This window comes from Echeneis naucrates, chromosome 10 (genome assembly GCF_900963305.1).
Source record: "Echeneis naucrates chromosome 10, fEcheNa1.1, whole genome shotgun sequence".
Lineage (NCBI taxonomy): Eukaryota > Metazoa > Chordata > Actinopteri > Carangiformes > Echeneidae > Echeneis > Echeneis naucrates.
Window position 1 is genome coordinate 402,991 of NC_042520.1, and position 12,894 is coordinate 415,884.

General features: G+C 47.8%; 1 protein-coding gene across 3 annotated transcripts; it reads right to left on the bottom strand.

The window, feature by feature from the left end:
* Window positions 1-9,057: 9,057 nt before the first annotated feature.
* Window positions 9,058-12,735, bottom strand: b4galt7 (xylosylprotein beta 1,4-galactosyltransferase, polypeptide 7 (galactosyltransferase I)). 3 transcript variants are annotated; one of them, XM_029512597.1, is made up of 7 exons: window positions 12,225-12,735; window positions 12,119-12,157; window positions 11,045-11,380; window positions 10,734-10,959; window positions 10,378-10,461; window positions 10,162-10,266; window positions 9,058-9,944 (listed from the first exon to the last, which is right to left on the bottom strand). In XM_029512597.1, exons 1-7 carry the CDS (start codon window positions 12,275-12,277, stop codon window positions 9,789-9,791), a joined length of 999 nt encoding a protein of 332 aa, XP_029368457.1. In that variant the 5' UTR covers window positions 12,278-12,735; the 3' UTR covers window positions 9,058-9,788. The 3 variants fall into 3 exon arrangements, with proteins under 3 accessions (XP_029368457.1, XP_029368459.1, XP_029368458.1); XM_029512599.1 differs by lacking the exon at window positions 12,119-12,157 and having other exon boundaries at window positions 11,045-11,368; XM_029512598.1 differs by lacking the exon at window positions 12,119-12,157.
* Between the last annotated feature and the right edge of the window lie 159 nt (window positions 12,736-12,894).

A 12,894-nucleotide genomic window follows, 5' to 3' on the forward strand; every position in this document is an offset into this window, starting at 1 on the left:
GACCGCCAGACCGCCACCACCAGACCGCCACCACCAGACCGCCACCATCAGACCGCCACCACCAGACCGCCACCATCAGACCGCCACCACCAGACCGCCACCACCAGACCGCCACCAACAGACCGCCACCACCAGACCGCCACCATCAGACCGCCACCACCAGACCGCCACCACCAGACCGCCACCACCAGACCGCCACCACCAGACCGCCACCAACAGACCGCCACCACCAGACCGCCACCACCAGACCGCCACCATCAGACCGCCGCCATCAGACCGCCACCATCAGACCGCCGCCATCAGACCGCCACCACCAGACCGCCACCATCAGACCGCCACCATCAGACCGCCACCACCAGACCGCCACCATCAGACCGCCACCTCAGTGGTCAGCGTGGAGCTGGTGTGTGTCCTCCCTGCAAATAGAACTGATCAATTTCCGTCAGAGTTTAACAATGTTCACTGAAACAGAACAAAGTTAGAGTGAAAACAGGAAGTAGCTTCATTCTGTCTGCTGACCTCTCTTGACCTTTGACCTGCTGCTCTCTGCGGTGTACAAACAGCATTAAGTGTGAAACAGGCAGCATATGTCCTACTACAGACACACAAAATCCAAAAAGTGTGTGAAGAACAAACAACTTCAGAAAACAACAACACCAACACAGAGAACAATGGCCGCTCTGTCGGACGACTTTGGCACAATGCTGCGCTAAAATATGTCACCGCAACATGTTCGCCCCGAGTGGAGAGAAGGCGACGCCTCCACTTCTCACAGAGTAAACTGCAAATGAATCACAAGTGACACACACAGACACACACACAATCACACTTGTTCTCTTATTTAGGCCCAGTAACATTCTACTCCTTATTTCTGTATTTGCTGGGGACACAGTGCAGTTAAATACAACACAACACAACACAAAACTAAACAACAAAACACAACTTGTCAAATACATTTAATTTGGTTTTGTCACTTCGACTCAAAGTTGTTTTTTTGTCCGTTACTGTTTCCAACGCACTCTGACAGGTCCAGGCTGTGTGAGTGTGTGAGTCGAGGCAGCTGCTGTTGAAGTCAGTGTGGTTTGGTTAATGAAGCTCACCTGGAGGTGCAGATGGTCCAGAGGACACAGTCAGCTGATCAGTTGTTGCTCTGTCTCTGAAGTTTGTAGGAGTGACTTTATAAAAACATCTTTAGTGTTGGCCATTTGTAAATTTTATATCTGAGGCTCTTCACCTCAGCAGCATCAGGAAGGTCTGTGTCTGTGCGTTTCGGGGGCACTGCCCTTGGCCGTTGGAGGTGAGAAGAGCTAATCATGAATTAAATGATCTGGCACTTTACAAAATACACGACAATTGCACAGATAATTATACCAAGCCTCCACAAAGAGCCCAGGGTCACAATTAACACACAAGCCCACATGCGCACACACACACACACACACACACGCTTTCTCTCCTTTTGTTCGCTGACACGTTGTGACTTAAGGAGGGTATCAAGTCGCTCGTCCATCTGTGAGGAAGACACACACGCACAGTGGTTGGATGATGGTTCTTGGTAAAAGTGTGAGGTATAAATTGGACAGATGATGTCATAAGTCACCATGACAATCCGTTTCCTGTGAGGGGATGACTTTATCTTTTTGTGTTGTTGTTGTTGTTGACTCGTTACCACAGCCACAGCCTGAACCTCAGTTCAGGTCTACGGACTAAAGGTGGACTGTGATTTCACCTCTAGTGACAAAAAAACTGGAATCACTTCAGAATTCATGTCAATCAAACTGTGAACTTTCACCCTTAATGCTGAATCTGTTCATCCTCCAACTGAACACAGGTGTGTGTATCAGTCTTCAAACTGACAGCAGTGAAGCTCAACACCTCGTTACATAGATCAGTTTTCAATCCAGCTCATGTTTACCAAACAGAAGAGCCTGAAGTTGCAGAGTCAGTGTGTGAGATTTTTTTTAAACTTTAAATAAAATAAAATAAATTCGATAAAATATATTCATTCCAGAACTAGCTGGGTGTGTTTACATACCACACTGATGCATGACTGACACTTCCTCCACTCAGAAGATTACACACACACCACCACTGCCTCTTGTTCAGGATGTAGTTCCACCTTCACTTCAGTCAGCTAGTCTAATTTAACTGAATCCTTATTTTAAAGTCGAGTTTAGTCACGTTTACTTTGGTTTAGTTTATTTTGGTTTGGATGAGATAAATTTAGTTTAGATTAGATTAGGCCGTTGGCACCAGGTTGTTGTGTCGATTCAAAATGTTTGCTTTTATGGAGTTTAGTTTCTCAAAGCTTGTTCTGTGATTTGTGGAACTTTTATGTGATTCTTTTGCTGTGGGAAGCAATGGGAAGCACAGAAAGGACGGGGCTCTGTAGAAGTTAAAGGGAAGTGGGAGAATTGAGATGTGAAGGAACAGAAGAGATGAGTCAGATCAGGACAGCTCAGTTTTTAGAATAAATAAACACAATGTGCTGTGGACAAATCAGAAGCTAAGAGCCTGTCATTTCACAGAGTTAAAGAGGAATCAGGAAAACCTTAATTCCCTTTCTTTTTTTTATTTTGTGTGCCTGGATTTGGGTTGTATTCCAAGTTTTTGCAGGAAAATCATGGGTGTTGAAAAATTGGAAGCCGCCGTAGATATCGCTGAGTTTATTTCAATTTGCAGGATTTCCTGTAGGAGTGAAGCAGAATCTTTCTGTTCTGTGCAGTTAATTGTCCATTCATCACACAGCTCATGGTGTGTGTTGTGTTGTGTGTCATTACAACTTGTATGACTGTTTCTGTGACTCGTCATAGCTGAGTCGTTAAAGCGTCAGAAGCTGCTCACGCTGTCAGTCACTCAGGTATGTTGATGCCTCACGCACTGTTTGAGTTTTAATGGACGTTTTAATTTACGGCTTCCTGTCAGGACTGTTTACACGTCACCCCACCACAACAGAAAACACCTTCACCTGAAAAGTCCCTGTGATTATCCTGAGCAGGTCAATCACGTTGGATCATTTCCAGAGAAGAAGAAAGGAAACTGTCCTCGGAGCATCATTACTGTCTTGTTTCCTGTCTCTGTCTGACGCCAACCTGCTGACCTTTAACCTCCAGTTGTAGCTTCTCTTCCTCCAGGTCAATCAGCTGTCACTCAGTCTTCCCTCCCCCTGCTCCTGGTCTGGGGGGTCACAGGCGTCCAAAGTGAAAACAGCCCCTTCAGACTCTGGTCATTTTTCAAAGTGAGCTTGGTTCATAGTGCGACACTTCAGAGACGTCCAATCAGACATGAATCCACAGGTCATCTGCTGGCTGGTCACTGTGACATCATCATTTCGATGGCCAAAGATCATGTCACGCTGGTGTGGACAGACGATGACACAGGAGATGCTGTTGATGCTGTTGTAACTATGACAACTGATGTCCAGCACACCATCCTGTGTGAAGGAGCCTCTTCAGGAGACACTGCTCTGGGTCCAAGTGATTCATGGTGCATCATGGGATACCGAGTCCTCCAAACAAGACTGGACTAAAACCAGAGCTCAACACCTCAAAAGAGAAGGATCCTGTTTCAGAGGAGGTGTGAAAGGGGAGGAGGGCTGATTCTTATCTGATCCAGACCACTTGAGGAGGACACACCTGTGGTATCCAGGTCCATATATTATCACCTACGTATCCCCTCCCCCTCCCAGGGGTGGGTCAGACAGCCAGGAAGTGATGGTGACAGCAGAGAACGCCTCTTATATATGGAGCAGATGATGAAGGTGATCAGGACCATGACAGGAAGGAAAAACAACCTCAACCAGGTCTGGACCGGGTCTACCGCTGATGCTGAGCCTCGTAACCCACCTGATCTTCAGGTGAAGATTGTATGGTTTCATGATGCGTTTTCCTCAGATTGAGGTAGACTTGATCTGCTCGGGACTCTGCGTAGACCACACTTGATTGGCAAGTCCAGACAAACCTGATGATTGGAAAGAGTCTAAATCTGAACCTGATTCTTTTGTTTTGTTCAGATGATCCTGGTAACGGACCTGACACCTGCATCCTGCTGCTGCAGTGCCGGTCCTGTCCCTGGCTGTGAGGACCTCCTGGTCTGACCCTGTCGATCAGGACTTTGGACTGTGGTCTGATCTGAGCCTCCTGTCAGAGGCTCTTTGATCTGCAGCTCAGAGGATGTTTACCTCTGTGGGGGGGGGGCTCAGGTGAGTGTATTGGTGATAGACACTGCCTTTGTCTCCAGGTGTCTGTGTGTGTGTGTGTTGCTCAGGAACACTCAGGCGTTTCCTCTCAGTTCTACATTGGAGTGTGTTGATGTTTCTCTGCTCTCGTTTGTGTTCTCAGCCAGGTGTGTGTGTGTGTGTGTGTGTGTGTGTGTGTATGTGCCCCCAGGCTCTTCCTGTAGCAGTGTATATTTCCACCCCCCCATTCCTCCCTGGCCTGGGGACTTAAGACTGTTTCATCTCCCCAGTGAAGACTATTAGCTGCTAAACAGCTCCCTGCTCGCTTTAGTCAACAGTCATCAACAGGAAACAGCTGCTTACGTCCTGCTAACATGAGCTTAAAAACCCATTTTAATGCTCAGCAGCAACGACCTGGAAACAGTTTCAAATAAAACAAGTGAAGAAGAACAAACAATCTGGAGGAAAAAGATCAAGTCACCTGGTTTGATTTTAACAGAAGCCGAATCAGGTCATCACTGAGACGTCTTTGGACACGTCTCTGATCGTCTACTTACACACTGAAACGCTCATTTTTAGCACCAACACTCAGACGCCATTTTCACTGCGAGTGGGCGGAGTCTGAGGCTGTGTCGAGACACGTCGTCCGTCAGTAAACACACACTGGGCCTTCACACAAATCTACGAGGTGTCACTTTATAATCTGACAGAGGACCAGAGCTGTCTGATGGACCCCCCCCCCCCCCCAGAGGAAGACCTGCGGCCTTCATCACGACCTCAAGGGAACGAGGGAGGAGGAGCAAGGAAAGGAGATAGGAGCTAAAGAAGGATGAAAGGAAAGGAGAGAAGGGAGGATTAAAGAAAGAGGTCAATCTAGTATGAAAGAGTGAAGGAGAGAGGAAAGGAAGCATTACAGGTATAAAGTGTTTTCTTTGGACTGGACCTGATGATTGGTTTTAATAATGATTCATTTTCAGATTACTGATCAGGTGATTCATTAATTCTCTGCTCTCTGTTGGTCCCTGTTGTCGACATACAGGTGGATTGTGTTACAACACAAACATGAGCAGCTGGTCATCACTGAGATTACCCTAAAAATTCTGTCATCGTGGAAATGTAACACAGTCCCTGGCCCTCCTCTCTGTCCTGTCATGTGACCTCCTAAACTGTGAAGGAGCGCACAGTGAGCAGCACCACCGCCACCACCTTGGCAGCAAATCCTAATATGTTCAAAGAGGCGAACCTGAGACGCACCTGTCAGTCAAAGAGGCCATGCCCTGAATTTGCTGTAACTTCAATCCTTAATGAAAAAACCAGATGGTCAAAGGTTGAGCAGGGCCATCTTGGCCAGTGGGCGGAGTCTTGACCTTTGATGGTCACCTGGACACAGAAACATCATGTTTGGTGACAGGTTGAACTTTTATGACACATCAGCTGCCGTAACACACAACAATGCAGCAACAGGGAGGGCGGAGCATGAGTTAGACTCCTCCCTCATAACATCATCAGGGCCGAGATATGGGTTCAGGATCAGCTGTTTTATTTTTATCAAACCAGGTTTTGGGATTGGTGTCATTAACACCATCATGTCATTTTTGATGCAGCTCTTTGTGTTTTTGTGGGTGAAGTTTATCAACGCGTTTGTTGACGGACTTCCTGTTTCCTGCTCGGACTGACGGGTGTGATCCGACAGCTGTGACAGATGAGTGTCAACCTGAAGCCTCTCACTCTGTAATTGAGGAAATTCTTGTAAATCAAAGATGAGCTTTAAAAGGGGGACTCCCTGGATCCCCCCCCCCCGGCCCCTGGGGGTCCAGACCTCAGCTTGAGCTGCTGATCCCGACCCGTCAGTCAGCGAGTGGTGGGGGGGTCTGTAAACGGTAATTTCTGCTGTAGTGGAGGACAAATTGCTGCAGGAGCCGAACCATTAGTTAAACTGTGTTTCAGAGACGTGTTTTCACCTGCAGAGCAGCTATGCCAGAAATGTCATAACTCAGCGCCGGGCTGCCGCCGGCCAGACACCAGCTGGGGGGGCCGGGGGGGTGAGACAGAAATAATACAGACTGTTCAAGTTCTCACACATGAAAACATTTGTCATCACTGCAGGTAGACACAAACACCAACTACCTGGGCCTGGTCTGAGGGCTGGACTCAGCAGTTGGGGGTGGGAGGCTCCAACAGATCCGTCATGGTTCAGGAAAAGAACCAGGTCCAATGTACCCCATGGTTCTGTGCAGAAGCAATAAACTGAGCTGTCATCACTCTGTCGTGTCAGTGTTGTTGTTTCAGCTCAGATCAACAGTGACGGTTCAGCTGTTGGAACGAGGACCTGAACACACCGATTACCTGTTGTTAAGGTTGCTAGGCAACAGAAGACACACCTTGTGATACAACAGGAAGAATTAATGACCAAAAGACCTTCACAAGCCAGGTCCTCTGAAGAAACTGAACATCAGAGCTCCGGGGCCAGGAGTGGACAGGAAGTGAAATTGGATTAAAAAAAAAAAGAGTTTCAGAAAGAAGTGAGGTCATGACAGATCACGTCATGTGATGCGATGCCCAGTTTGTCTCCAGTCACATGATGAACCTGGTTCAGGAGCAGGAGGCAGGTGTCTTCTTCTGTTCGTCAGACTGCCGATCTGCTGGGACGTCTGGTCTCAGCTCATAATAAACAGCACAGCGCCTCCCAGTGGTCTGACTCTGAACCAGCTCCGGGGGGGTCTGAAGTCCTGGACCAATCCCAGCTCTCCCTGGGCAGGTCTGCAGTCCATCACAGAGACAGACAGTCCTACGGATAGTTTAGAGTCACCAATGAAGAGGCCCCAGGCCGGGAACCCAAACAGGACCTTCAGAGATAACCACTGTGTTATTGGCTTTAATTGACCCTAAATCAGTTAAACCAAAACTGCTTGATCTCAACAATGTCTGAGGATTCATCTCATCATCCACGTTTCCCCTATATGATATACAGCCTGTGTGTGTCTGTGTGTGTTTGTGTGTGTGTTAAATGTCTGTCAGGTTTGGTTCAGATGCTTCCAGCAGCAGTGAAGCAGCCAATCAGAGTGTGACAGACGAGTGAGAGTCCCGACCATCTGTAGGTGGACTGATGCCGGCGCGCGCGCGCACACACACACAGACACACACACACACACACACAGATAAGATGTAGATTGTAAAAACATGGAAGTATCTGATGGTTATTCGGTTGTTTTCTTGTTTCTCTCACTGCAGGATATCAAAATACGTTTAAGTCTGAGCCGTTTTAAATTTACAACCAGCTTCTTCTTCTTCAGTAGATTCTGTGTGCTGGTGAATCTCCGTAGTGGAGCTTTTAAGGTTTTTCTGCTCTGAATTTAATCATTGGGTCGGTTTTCATCAGACTTTGATTTGAACTGTCTCTTTGTTGATGCAGGAAAACTGACTTCCTTCTCAGCTCATTTTGTTCATCTGACAGTTTCACTTAAAGATAGTGAGGAGAGTGACCCCCCAAACACTTTCCTTCCATTAGCTCAGACTTATTTGAGTTTCACTCCATCTGTTCCTTCACTGTTTTATTCCTTGTGTAGTGAATTTGACTCCAGTTTACATTTGATTTTTTTGCTAATTGCTTCATAATAGAAACATAATTCCTCATATTCATTAACAAAGACTGAAAATGAAGTGTTGGCACCACATCTGCTCTGGAGGCCTCAGCATCTATAAATACGTGTGAACCTCATTATTTCTATACAATTTCCATGATCTTATATTACTGCAGAGATGAAGAATTATAATTACTGGGTGGGGAATTAAAGAATGATCATGAAGCCGGAGTACGGCTGTGGTCTATTTGTGGTGAGTGCGGAGGTGTTTCTTCCAGCACAGCCGCCTCCAACAAAAGGTGAAAATTGCACCCGGGGGAACAGCTTTGAGGGGGAAAGGTGTGGATTCTCCCCATTCTCTTTGTCTTTGTCGCCGTCTTTGTCCCCTTCCACAAAATAAAAAAATCCACAACTACACCGTCACAGCTGGATTTGCTGCACACATCAGAGATGGGCTGTTGGGGCCCCCAAGGGCCTTCAGGAAACTCAGGCTGCTGAGTGCTGCGGTGCTCACCTACCTGATCAGAGGCAGAAACCACAGACAAACAGGAAGGAAAAAAAACAACTGTGACTTCACAGGTGACAAAAAAAGATCAACGATCTGACAAACAAACCTGATGATGATGTTTTCTCCCGCCAACAGCTCTGGTATCTACACTCTTGGATACGCGTCTGTCTCTGAGGACATTGCAGCATTAGATCTGTCCATCATCATCAACCTACGAAGGTCACAACCGCAAACAGGAACTGACATGGCCGACAACTTCAGTCCCAACATTCAGTGAGTTCGACTGCAGAAAAATCTGCCAACAAAATTACATTTTTACAGATTAAAAAAAAAAAAAAAAAAAAAAAAAAGCTTGTTGTGCTTGTTGTGACGTCACAATGTCCCAGAAGTGCTGACAGCTGGTTTTAAGGTTCAGTTTCTGAATCCAGACCGTGGGTTTCTCTGAGGACAGAGACCTTTAATACTGGAACTGTATAATATAGAATCTAGACCTTATATAGGATCATCAGGAGCAGGATAACAGACTAGCCAGTTATAACACCTGTGCTTCTGCCTGCTAGTGGCTAGGCTAAAGGCACAGATGCTGGTGGTTCTGGTGTCATTCTCAGCAGACACTTCCTGTGTATTTTGGGTCTCAAATGACATTCAGTCAACAAGTAGCAGTGGGGCCAACATTAGCTGTTAATGGTAGCATGCCCATGGGAGTTAGCATGTTAGCACTGAGTCCCGAAGCACAGCTAACATCTGCACAAAAACAACAGAAGAAGAAACAGCCTGCAGCTCTTTTAACAGTCAGATTTATATAAATAGTTAACATCGTACAAACACAGCGTGAGATCACTTCCTGTACCTACAAGAAGAGACAGGAAGTTCATCAGAGCTGGGCCCTGAATTCCCTATGCAGGTTTATATCTCAATGATCTCACAAATTAAAAAGTTGTGACCCAGACAAAGACCAGGATTCAGATTTTCAAAGAACTTGTAGGCTCTCTGAAGGACCTGGTCTTTGATTCTGGGTGACTTCTGGTTTAATTTCACAGAATTTAACGTGCATGTTCAACAGGAAGTTCCTGCTGCTCAGTGTCAAAGTTCAGATCAGTTTGGCTCAGTTTTCTTGAAGCTAAACAAAACAAACTTTTCCTGATGGGGGTCATTAAAGTCTCCAGGTCTTCTTCTTTGGTTCATTTCATGTTTCTGTTAAGAATAAACAAACTGAGAAAAAAAAGGCTGGGGGTCATGTCTGATCCACTTCCTGCAGAAAAGATTGAACCAGGGACCACATTACTGAGCCACCGGCGCCCAGCCATCATTTAGCCGTTGTTTCATTTGCAACAGACTAAAAACAAAAAAAAGAAAGAGAAAAGAAAAAGAAGAGACTGTTTGTCCCAAAGATGACATCTTGAGATGAGATGGGCATCTGGTCTGTTTGAGCTCAGTGTGACATCATCAGAGTCCCCAACAGGAAGCACCAGTCGCCATTAAAGAACCAAGTCCAGCACCCCCTGAAGGACCATGTCCGAGTCTAGACCAGAAGACACCACGGGGTCAGGTTCTGGTCACAGTCCAGTTTGGTGTTGACAACGGTGCAGGGAGCCCCCCCGATGGTCAGCTCCTGTCTGGACTCCACCTGATACCGAAGGTTTGTCAGCCCCCCCTCTGGGTCCACCTTGAACTGCTCCTGAACCACATAACAGAAGAGACCTCATCAGCAAGATATATAACAACTGTGACCGGGAGCTTTTAGTTTTATCCATTTTCATTAACGACTTTAAACTGTCCATGGTCCCTGGATCTGTCCCTGGATCTGTCCCTGGATCTGTCCCTGGATCTGTCCCTGGATCTGACTCAGGCTATGGACCTCACCCTGTCTCTAGACCTGACTCCAGACCACATACCTGTTTCTGGGCTGCCACCCTTTTCTGGTCTCTCTTCCTCCAGGCCGGGTCATGGATGTGGTGGAAGGTTTTAAATCCAGTGGTGATGCCAGTTGGTCTAAAAAGCTGCAGAGGACACGATGTCCGTCAACCGATTGACGATGTATCAAACTTTTCATGCCTCCAGATGTTTGACACATCTGATCCGACAGGAAATGATCAACAAACAATAATCACCTGCAGCTCAGCTTTCTTCAGCCGCCGGTAGAACTCGTCGTCTTCTCGTCCCCAACCCCAGAACCGGTTGGACATCCCATTACACTGCGAAGACAAGCAGGATCAGCAAGATCTGACAGGACCTGGTCCAAAAAAATTCACTCGATGGACACACTAGACAGACATCCTAAATGTCACATGACTCTTCAGAGCTGCTGCTGATCAGTCTGACCCCCCAACATGGACAACAGGGACCCAGATCCAAGTGAACTGAGGATAGTCCCCCACCAGCAGCCGTTCTGAGGTCATGCAATCGTGTGACATGTGAAGATTCGCTGATCATCAAGCTGGGGACCAGGACTCAGTGTACTCTGTACCATGTGGTAATGGTTCTTGGTGAGCAGCAGGATCCCTCCCACGTAGGTCTTGTAGTGGTACAGCGGGTGCAACTCAGGTGAGGCCACATGGAACGGTCCATCCTCAGGGAAGCCATAGTCCAGAGCCTCATTCAGGGGCAGCAGGTCCACATCATGCATGGCCAAGTAGTCCGTGTCATTTCCGCTCTCCAGGTAGCCCACATTGATCAGAGACGCCCTATTGAACCTGAAACGGGAAACAGTCATCAGGTTTAGACCCAGTCTGGATCTGAACCTGGAAGTAGCCCTCTGTTCCATGATGAAGTCCTCACCTGTAGTGGTCCACCTGGTTGATGACCAGGATCTTGTGGCGGATCTTCTTCTTGTTGAGGAATGTATGCATGAAAGGGATGAAGACCAGCAGCTCCTCGAAGCGCTCCCTGAAGGGGATGATGAGGGCCAGCTTGTGAGGGCCCCAGGACGGGTCGTCCGCCATGGACGCCAGATTGACCTGGGGGCAGGATGGTTGCGGCTGGAGGGGTCGTCCGTCCTCAGTCATGGAGGACAAGTCCCCAGTACAGCTGAGCTGCAGCCAGAGCAGAGAGAACAGGACCAGAAACATGCAGAGAGCAAACAGCTTGTAGACTGTGCACCGACTGGACAGGAACCTGGGGGGTGGGGTGGGGGGGTTACGAAAAGGAAGTGACAAGGAGAGGAAAGGAATAGTCACCACTAAGCAAAACATCAAATCAGTAAAAGATCAATCTAATCACTAAAAACAAACAATCATCAAACCATCAAAAATCCAAAATATATATAAAAAAACATCAAACCATGAAATCAGTAAAGATCAGGTTAAAGATCAAACCATCAGAGATCAGTAAAGATCAGGTTAAAGATCAAACCATCAGAGATCAGTAAAGATCAGGTTAAAGATCAAACCATCAGAAATCAGTAAAGATCAGGTTAAAGATCAAACCATCAGAGATCAGTAAAGATCAGGTTAAAGTTCAAACCATCAGAGATCAGTAAAGATCAGGTTAAAGATCAAACCATCAGAAATCAGTAAAGATCAGGTTAAAGATCAAACCATCAGAAATCAGTAAAGATCAGGTTAAAGATCAAACCATCAGAGATCAGACTGTGTTCACGTCACCCTTTTTGTGGCTGCTGGTCTGTTCAGACCGGGACCTGGACTCCAGTCTGAAGAGCCTAACACATTCGTTCTGTCTAATGACCATCAGGGTTGATTCCACTGTTGCTAACACTTGGAAATCTATGGGAAAAATGTCCCTACTTCCTTTTGCAGCAAATATTTTCATAATAGGTTTGGGGGCCCTCAATGGCCGCTGCGGGGCCCCCGGGGGTCCATGGACCACAGTTTGAACCCATCAGTCTCTACTCACTTCCCGTGGTCCTGATGGGGGACTTTAGAGATCTGGTTTCTTTAGGAGACAGGTCATCAGTTACCGCACAGCAGCTCGGTGTGATGGGTGAATAAAACAACCGTACCTCTTCTCCTCTTTGAAGTAGAGCACCGGTTTCCTCCGGGATGAATACATCATCTTTACCGCCGTCGGTCCGGGTCGGTCCGGTCCGGGTCCAACACTCAGCCCAGGAAGCAGCAGCGGCGGAGCGGCCGTCCTCACTCCTCCATCCCGCTGTCAGACACCGAGTCCTCCCGGCTACCTCTCCGGAGCGGCGGCCTCACACCAGATCCATTGGTCCGTCTCTGTCCGGGTCCCACCGGCCGCCTCCCGGTAACGGTTACCGTCCACGTAGCAGGTACGGTCCGCTCTCACCGCCGCTCCGGACTACCTTCACTCATCCTCGGCCTACAGTTCGTCTCTTCCCCCAACCCCGAGCGAGCTGGACGGAGCGGGCACGGCGGAGCCCGGAGACCAGAACCGGGGACCAGAACCGGAGACCGGACACCGAGGAGGCACGACCAGAGCTGAGAAAAATCCGGTAACGGCCCAACAGGAGCAGACGCAGCGGTACACACCGGAACAGGCTCCGGGCGGATCGGCGGAAGTCACACAGAGTTCCGGTTATTTTAAGTTCCTTTTTTTCAGGCGGTTCATTCAAAGTTCAGGGGATTTACCGCCACCTACCGGCCGGAGGGGGACCGGGCCGGACCTGGTCTGGTCTGGTTCCAGTGTCAGGTACCTCTGCTCAGGCA